The sequence below is a fragment of the Festucalex cinctus genome, chromosome 1, assembly GCF_051991245.1.
Source record: "Festucalex cinctus isolate MCC-2025b chromosome 1, RoL_Fcin_1.0, whole genome shotgun sequence".
NCBI lineage: Eukaryota > Metazoa > Chordata > Actinopteri > Syngnathiformes > Syngnathidae > Festucalex > Festucalex cinctus.
The window spans coordinates 7,137,477-7,147,476 of record NC_135411.1 but is presented as its reverse complement, the minus strand read 5'-3'; the positions used below and the strand labels follow the sequence as shown (position 1 = coordinate 7,147,476).

General features: G+C 33.9%; 1 protein-coding gene across 1 annotated transcript in view; it reads right to left on the bottom strand.

Moving 5' to 3' along the window:
- Positions 1–6,034, bottom strand: part of LOC144014219 (myomegalin) — a 75,672-nt gene extending 69,638 nt beyond the window's left edge. Inside the window, exons 1-3 of the mRNA XM_077513917.1 lie at positions 5,714–6,034; positions 2,420–2,466; positions 2,260–2,327 (exon numbers count right to left, since the gene is read on the bottom strand). Of these exons, the coding sequence (XP_077370043.1) occupies positions 2,260–2,327; positions 2,420–2,466; positions 5,714–5,748 (150 nt within the window). The 5' untranslated portion in view covers positions 5,749–6,034. The remainder of the gene's footprint in view (positions 1–2,259; positions 2,328–2,419; positions 2,467–5,713) is intronic.
- Positions 6,035–10,000: the final 3,966 nt, after the last annotated feature.

Here is a 10,000-nt window from a genome sequence, read left to right as displayed (position 1 = left end):
GTTCAATCTGGTAAATGTTTTTGTATTTTTATTTTTGATTTATTGAACACATAAACATACAAACAAACAGCAGAGAAACAAAAAAACAAAAAAACAAAAAAAAACATAAATTCATCACAGTTTACATGTTCAAAAAGGGAGTAGGAAGAAGTTAAAAACTTATCTAGTCCTACCCCTTATACATTATACATTTAAACTTATTTCATTATTAATACAATACTAGGTTAATATTTTTAAAAATATAATGTATAAACCTGGTTATGAATACAAGTGCACTTGGACATGCGTGCATTTGCCAGCAACATATGTACATTAAATTCCTAGACATATACCATTTTACATTGATAAATCATATAATCATATATACAATTTTCATGCAGTTTTGCCTCTTGATCAATCCTAAATTTGTTAAATATAAAACAATTTATTGTGTATTTCATTAGTCGGAATTAACAACTCAACTGTTTAATGTTTACTATCACAGATAAGGTTACATTTTGACTCCATATTGACATTCTGCTAGCAAACGATAAAAAAAAAGAAAAAAGAAAAAAAAGAGAGAACAATCGGAGAAAAATCTTGGCCATGTTGACTCGGGGGGTGTGACGATATATCGATATCGTGATAAATCGTGATGCTTTGTCTCTCGATAGATTATCGATACACCTACGCCAAGTATCAGTATTTGTAGTTAATATACAGCCACTGTAACGACTCTATTGTTCATTACTTATTGAGCAATTACTTGGCGGGCCACTAGGGGGAGCGCCTCAAAAGAGTGGCAGGGAAATGTGCGGAAGTCTTCAGGCGAAGAAGATTCATGAGCTTACTTTTACTTGTACAGTTTCTATGAAAAATATGTATTATGTCTTCACTTTTAACGTTTTAAAACACATTTTCTGTTTCAACTTTTTGAAGCACACAATTTCTGAGGAATATTAATACAGTGGTACCTCTACTTACGAAATTAATTGGTTCTGGAAGAAAGTTCTTAAGTAGAAAATTTCGTAAGTAGAGACGCATTTTCCATGTAAATGCCCTAATCCGTTCCAAGCCTCCCAAATTTCAGACATAAATGTTTTATAAAGCATAAAAATGCATCAAAACATGTAACAAATACGTTACAATTAGATTATTGCACAATAAATGAGAGTTGTGCGTAATGTAAAAAACAGAATAAAAATGATGGTCATTTACCTTTTTAACTGCTGTCCTCATCGTTTTTTGCCCTCTGGTTCATGTTCTCCTCTCTCAGGGGGTGTTTTTTTTTTTTTGCCTGGTGTTTTGTAAAGAACTGATCCATGGATGTTTTTATTATTATTATTATTATTATTATTTTTATTTATTTATTTTATTATTTTTTTTTAAACAATCCTTCGGAAATGTCCAAGGCAAACATAAAAAAATAAATAAATAAATAAAAGGTTTTTGTTTGCTCAAAAGTACCGATAAATTCTCGACAAAGAATCAGAATTTTCCAGTTTTATAGTGTTAATAATATTTTATTTTTGTTCACGTTTATGCCAATTTTATAATTGTAGAGTGTACTGATCAAAAAATTGTCATGGTTGTCATTGAAACATGGTTGTCAAAGGTAATAAAAACAGCGGCAAAATCTTTTACGTGGTCAACGCTGCTGACGTGCGCATCGACATAAAATAAAAGCAGCGCGTACTTGCCATTTTAGTTTTGACTTCATAAAGGCTGCAAGGGCTTCACGAAGACTGTGGACAGGCTGCATGTGGCCCGCAGGACATACTTTGCCCTAGTGTGCTATGTAAGACTAAGTTCATCCATGAGGTCGGGAGGTCAGGGGGGGGGGGGGGGGGACCAAACAACCACCTCTGGTGCTCATATGAGAACCACACCACAATTGTTACGTGCACCCCTGACTATATAACACTAGGTACCAACAGTTGTACACTATAAATTAAACTTTATTGCCACCGTTCACCAATACGACAATGGAAATTCAACACTATGATTCAGCTTTCCCCAAATAGTCAAATTGTATACTGTACGTCTGGACGTGTAATCTTGTAATTACACATTTGACCACAACATGGCAACATAGAGCGCACTGTCCTGACATCACAACAAATAACTGCCAATAGACTCGAGCCCAGAAAACCAATAAAATGGCACAAAACAAAAGATTGCTTCAAACTTCAAGCATTAAAAATCATGCAGCACATCAAAAATATGATGAAGGTATTTTACAAGAAATATGCAATAATGATTAAGGAATGTATAACATACCTGCTCAAACTGCTTTACAGTGTGAGGCTGAAGAGGAGGAGTGTTGTCTGCTTCGTCTCGACACACATCTGAAACGGGATGGAGTTAGAAACAAACAAAAGCTTCGCACTCTCACTAGATGTGGTGAATATAATAGCACTTGCGGGTCAGTCAGGCCTACCTGTCACTGTGCCTGCGACTTTGGATGATGCTTCCTCCTCCACAGCACTGAGTGGAGAAACAAATTCCACTGTCAGTGGGTAAAACAGACACAAATAATCATAGTCTTTTTGTGTGTGTGTTCAACAGAGTCTCTAAAGACAAACACCCATAAGGTGACAGGGCTCTGCTGCACTCTTTTCACCTTGGAAAAAAAAAAAAAAAAAAAAAAAGCCCCTGTGTATCTGACTATTTGACTTTCTGAGTATTTTTTGTTTGTTTGTTTTTTACATTTTTTTTCTGTTTTACTGAATATTTATTTCTGTCTTTAAAAAATGTAAAAAATAAAAAATAAATAAAAAAAAACAGGGGAAAAAAATATTCAGGAAAAACAGGAGGAAAAAAAATCTTAAAAAGGAGAAAGAAATATTCCAAGAGAAAAAAAAATATTCTGCTTTTTTAGCTGTTTTTCAGATGTGTTCAAAGGTAAAAAAAAAAAAAAAGAATAAAAAAAAGAATAAAAATTACTCCGAAAAACAGCGAAAAACAGAAATTGGTGCTCTGTTTTGGGGAATATTTTTTTCCTGTTTTTTTGTGAATTTTTTTTTCCCTGTTTTTTTTTCAGAAAAAAACATTCAGTAAAACAGGAAAAAAATATTCAGAAAAACAGAAGAAAAAAAAAAATACTAAAAAAAAAAAAAAAAAACATAGCTTCCCCCCCCCCCCCCCCCCAAAAAAAAAAATAGTCAGAAAAACAGTTTCAAATGAAAGCAATACTCTTTGGTTGGCAAGAACTGAAACGAGGTGGTGGCAAAAAAGTATACTGCCACTGCCAGCATGTGGCAGCGCTGAGCTTCATTGGCACAATTTGTAGAAGAAGCCCGAGCAAGTTCATTTCATTTCATTTCATTTGTTCATTTATTTCAGGCAATAATCAATATTAACAATATATCAAATTTTCTAAACACATTTTTCTAAACTTAGCCTGAAAAGGAGTGGGAGGAAGAAAAACTTATTAAGTCCCACCCCTTATATCATTAATATCAAAAAATTTAGCTACTTTCCTACAAACTTGCACTAACCAACAGCTGGTTGAGAGCAACCACACAGATATCTACAAAAAACACGCAATGTCTCGTGTGTGCAGTGAGCCAATGAGAAGTAACAGGGCGGCCATCTTGAGACAGGGCTGCTCAAACGCGCATAACATTACAATCAATGAAGCGCGGACTTTGAATTAGCTGTAGATTGCTCAACTCTCCCACATTGTCAACAATTGTCTTTTTTGTTATTACATATGACACAAGAGATGACACAAAGAACTATGCCTCATTTAAAAAAAAAAAAGTGATTTAAAAAGCCTGAATCATAGCCACGTTAATAAGGATTGCAATAAAGCAAGAATTCAGCCAGTTATGATTATTTAAGTGGATAAATCATCCACCTTATCACCGACTAAAGAACGACGCAGCGGAGCAGTCCCCTGTCAAAGATGGCCGACCGACCGACCAGTGATGACGGTACCTTGAGCCATCTAGTGATCTTATTTGATATCTATGGGCGAGCAGACTTAGGCGCCATCTTGAACCAGGAGTCCATGGCAATATCTTCTATTCATATTTACTATTGTATGTGTACATTCTATGTTTGATCATTGTGTATATTTTTCTGTAAACTACTGTTCCCTTGGCAATTATTGTTGACTTATACTGAAAATCTTTGATTGTTACCAGGTTTGTATGTCTTACAGCAAATAATAAAAAATAAAAATAAAAAAAAATCTCTTCTATTCACTCATATTGAGGCAACTGCTTGTCTCCAATAAATTTATCAGAATTCATCTTTTATTTAATTTTGGTTCTTTTACACGGATTGTTTTGTTAGAAAACATCAAACATGTAATTACAAAACCAGACAGTGCTTTCATAACATATTAAATATAAAGGGAAGACCAGAAGCTCTTTTCTTATTTAAAAAAAAAAAGAAAAAAAAAAGAGAGAGATCTGAAAACACCAACAATGAACATTGTTTTGTTTTTCTTAGAATCACAAATGCTGAACTGTACGGAACTGATTGATGTAAATAATAGAGTTGATAAGAAATATACAAAAATTACATTTTGACCTTATTTTAAACATGTTTCAATGAAGGTCAAATGTGGAATACAGGCTAATGTTCTATTTTTGGTTCATATTTTCATATCTGACTCCAGAGGATTAGTGCGCCTCACCAGTCATGAACCTCCATGAACGTCACTGATACACAATATGTAGGAAGTCCATGCATGCTGATTAATAGATGTCTAAATAGGTGTTTTGTAGAGTCATATGAAGATTGACGGATTTTACTTTTTAATAGCTGTGATTTTAGAATAGCTATAACTCTCAATTGTGAAATTATACATTAAAATAAGTCTTTGCTATCTGCCTATTTTGAGAGAGAGAGAGAGAGAAAAAAAATCTCAAAATCCTGGAGTCTTTTCACGTCATGTCATTTAGAGATCTGTGGAGAACTGGGGTAATGGGGAATGTCTTTAATTAGCACATGAAGGACACCCAGCAGGGAACATTTGGAGGGATGAGAGGCAATAAAGCCTTCAATGAAATCAATAGTACACTGCGCTAACTAGCATGCTAGCATGGTGCTAAAAATAAACCTACATTAAAGAAGCACTCGCCTGGCATACATGCAGGCCAAAGGCTCCCAAACGCTCTTGTGCCAATCCATACATGGCACATTCCTCCAAACAGCTGAAAACGACAAGACAGTTGCCGGCGCAGGCCACAGCATGCAAAAGTTGACTACATGAGCAGACTAGTTGTTCACAATCCGCATTGTTGTGCTTGAGCCAGATGATCACAATGAAACGACACTATTGTGTATTTTTTTTTTTTAAATGTGCCTCACTGCAGTATGTTAAGAATTCACGTTAAACACAAACGGTGCCTATTTGGTTAGCATCATAGAGCGTTTAATGCACATTTTATGACACTTGTTTTGTTTTGTTTACCCCAGTTACTTTTTTTTTTTTTTTTGCTAGTTTGTTACATGTTAATCGAAATGGGTCACCAATAGCACATCTAATTTGAATATTGACATGACAGTGAAAAAAAAAATGACGAATATGCAGATGGTTTGTTGGGCCTTGCTCTTTTTTAGGACAACAGGCACTACTAGCAAACAGCTTACAATTTAGTCTATAACCATGTCGCTAACACCTAAAGCCATCCATAAAAGAGCTTAAATAAACGTTGGCTAATTAAATCCGTTTTACCTTCGCGAATCTTGTATTTTTTTTTTTTTTAAAGCATCTCACCTCTCACATTCGCCCCACATCGGCGATGAATCCATACAGGTACAGTAATTCCTTTGCAATCAACGAGCGTCCATGTCGCCTTTAAAGCACACCGTCTTCTTTGGTTATCTTTTCATTGGTGTGGTGTGGTGGCAGCGTGGAGTGTGTCGGCAGCAGGAGGAGGAGAAGGAGGAGGAGGAGGAGGAGGAGGAGGAGGCGTGTGCGCCCTCCGTGTAGCAGAAAACGTGACACAAAAGAAGGGAGCACTCTGCAGAAGCAGAAGCGCTCGTCTGTTGCAGCACAATAAAACATACGACCAATGACAGTCGGGCTGCTAAAGCCGTTTCAGCGTTACCTCGATATCCTGAGAACTGTGCCGCTGGTAATAGGGACAAACGTCACGAGCGCTGCGGGAAATTGGTCAAAATAATATTTAAAAAAAAAAAAAAAAAAAATCATATATACAGTCTTCCCTCGCTATAACGCGGTTCACTTTTCGCGGTCTCGCTGTATCGCGGATTTTTTTTTAAGTGCAATTTTGCATTTTTTTTTTTTTTTACAGTAATATACCCATTTTATAACATTTATGAAGGTTTGAACATTGTCAATGTTTGAACAAGAGAGAAATGTGAGAACATGTCAATGCCTCAATGAGAAAAGTGTATAAATTGTGCGGTCGGGGATTTTAGAGCCTTAAAACATTTCTAAGAGTTGTAAAACATAAACCTAACTACTTCGCAGATTTCATTTATTGCGGGTATTTTTTGGAACCTAACCCCAGCGGAAAACGAGGGAACACTGTAATGCATCTCTGTTCATCGACTTTTGCCAGCGACTTGTAGTGACAGAGAACAAATAAATGATCTTCTATTAGATGGCAGAAAAGTATGTGTATCCATTTATTTGTGTGACCTTTTTGTTTAGTGGCATGCCATGAGATTTTCTCAAATGAAAATATGTAGACCCACCTTGGATCAATAAATGTTGGGAATCACTAATCTAGGGTATCGGTAAACCTTTTATTTTATTTTATTTTATTTTATTTTATTTTATTTTATTTTATTTTATTTTATTTTATTTTATTTTATCTTATTTATCTATCTTTAAGGCAAGAATACTTTATTTATACCGAAATCACAGCACCTCAAAGCATTTACAAACACAACAGCTGAAGACGTTCACAAAGCAAAGAGAAGCATATGTTGCTGGATAATGCACGCATCATTTCATTTTTAAAAATATTAACCTAGTATTGTATTAATAATGAAATAAGTTTAAATGTATAATGTATGAGGGGTAGGACTAGATAAGTTTTTAACTTCTTCCTACTCCCTTTTGAACATGTAAAGTATAATGAGTTTGTTTTTTCTTTTCTTCTTTTCTTTTTTAACTTTTGTTTCTCTGCTGTTTGTTTTTATGTTTATATGTTTAATCAGTCAATCAATCAATCAATCAATCAATCAATCAATCAATCAATCAATCAATCAAACCAAAGTAGCTTATTAAAGGGATACTTTACTTATTTAGCCATTTTTGGCAGTCAAACATTCATATTTTTGTATAATAAATTTGATATTTTCACTATTTTTCATGTACAATTAGTACTTTTAAAAACACGTTTTGCAACTAGCTGTTGACTGAAAATGACATCACAAGGGCTCAGGTAACCAATCGCAGCTCAGCTTGTGAATGTCACATGACCAAACCTAGAAAACAGGGAGAGCTGTGATTGGTTACCTGAGCCCCTGTGATGTCATTTTCAGTCGACAGCAAGTTGCAAAATGTGTTTTAAAGGTATTAATTGTACATGAAAATAATGAAAGTATTAAATTAATTATAGACAAAATATTAACTTTTTATTGCTATAATGGGCTAAATAAGTGAAGTATCCCTTTAAAATTACTAAAAAGAACATACATTGACATACTGTAAACGCATTAAAAATTTAATTTGCTTTAAAAAAAAAAATGCATAAAATATACCCTAATCAAATATACGGAAAAAAGTAGGGATGGAGGGGAGTACCGCTTATTTTAAGGTATCGGTACTCATGAAGGCTGCCGATACCAGCCACTGGTCCTCCTCACCACTAGTTGGCGCAATACTACAGCAGTTTGACACATGAGCGAATTTTCACAATTTTTCAATAATCACATTTTTTTGTCAGTGGGTTATAAATGAAAGTTTATATATTAGCGGTATCGGCACTCAGTATTGGTGCATACTCAAAGAGTGACACTCGTACTGTTATTGTTGAGCAAAAAAAAGTGGTATTGAACATCCCGAGAAAAAAAAAAAAAAAAGCATTGTTTTAACTTGGACTTAAAAGCATTTATACTCACTTCTGTTGGAAATTCCATTTGTGTGCAGCATAACCGCCAAAAGCCGCTTCACCATGTGTGCTTTGAAACTTGGACTCCACTAATTACTTCCGTAGTGGACCCCAGGTTAGTATAAGTTGTAAGCGTCACTAGTATTAGGGGGGGGGGGAAAAAACAATTAGAAAGTCAGTGATTCTACTAATGTTAAAAATTTATTTTTTTCAACATTTAATTAATTAATTAATTAATTAGGGAATTAGGGAAGTCTGGGTTTCCCTCCCGAAGCTGCTTCCCCCGCCACCCGACCCCTAATAAGCGGAAGAAGATGGATGGGTTAATTTATTAATTAATTTTATTTTGAAGGCAACTTTTTCATGGAAAATGCTTATTGGTGGCCTTTTGATGTTATGGTGTTACAACAATCCATACACAGTATATGGATTTTGTGGATTTTCGGTCCGTATATCCAAATAGCGGGGGGGTCAACTGTACTGCACAGGTGTCACACTCAAGGCCCTCAGGCTGCATACGGCCCTTCTCACCGTTTTTTGTGGAAAGCAAAAGCTTGCCGCAGAATTTCATAACGAGCCATAAAAATAAATGTAGCCCAATGGGGCGCTTATTAAGGTTCCCACACAGAACTTATTGGGCTGGCGACGGAAAGAGTAACCGCCTTGTGCTTGAGCCGCACGTCCAGTCCATAAACAAACAGTGCAGCTCAGCTTGTGGCAAGCAGACGTCATGACTAGCTATGTTAGCTTTTTTTTTTTGAAGTTGCGCTGTACAAACGTGGCTTTCAGTAGCGTTACAGCAGCAGGCGCTCTTGAGATTTTCAGAAGGAGCCTGAGCAATAATAACAAATGACATTTGAGTTTTGTAAACTGTTTCTGATGCATTTGGAGGTAAATCTGTTTACTCAAAAATGAGCAGGATATTTTTTTGCATTTTGTTTTGCATTTTGAACGCTGACATTTTTGCATATATTTTTTTTTTTATTTAAACGATAAATGTATTTAAATAATATTTTATTAATAATAATAATAATAATAATAATAATAATAATAACAATAATAATTATATCGTCACCCTCTTAAAATAATTGCCTGTCATTTTTTTTTTTCAAAAATGATTTTTTTTCCCCCTAAATCATCTCCTCATGATGCATATGATTATTTTTTTTTTGTGGTTCTTGAAAGGGCTTTTTTTTGCATTTTGTTTTGCATTTTCAACACTGACATTTTTGAATATTTATTTATTTTTTATCTAAACCATTAATGTATTTAAGGAATATTTTATTTAAAAAAAACAACAACAATAATAATAATAATATCGTCACCCTCTTAAAATAATTGCCTGTCATTTTTTTTTTTTCAAAAATGATTTTTTTTCCCCCTAAATCATCTCCTCATGATGCATATGATTATTTTTTTTTGTGGTTCTTGAAAGGGCTTTTTTTTGCATTTTGTTTTGCATTTTCAACACTGACATTTTTGAATATTTATTTATTTTTAATCTAAACCATTAATGTATTTAAGGAATATTTTATTTAAAAAAAACCCCAACAATAATAATAATAATATCGTCACCCTCTTAAAATAATTGCCTGTCATTTTTTTTTTTCAAAAATGATTTTTTTTTTCCCCCTAAATCATCTCCTCATGATGCATATGATTATTTTTTTTTGTGGTTCTTGAAAGGGCTTGTTTTTGCATTTTGTTTTGCATTTTCAACACTGACATTTTTGAATATTTATTTATTTTTAATCTAAACCATTAATGTATTTAAGGAATATTTTATTAAAAAAAAAACCAACCCAACAATAATAATAATAATATCGTCACCCTCTTAATATAATTGCCTAAGTCTTTTTTTTTTTTTCAAAAAATTGTTTCATATATATATATATATATATATATATATATATATATATATATGAATTTCTAGTTATTTCTTTTTTAGAGATCCACAGGGAGCCACGAAAGATTGA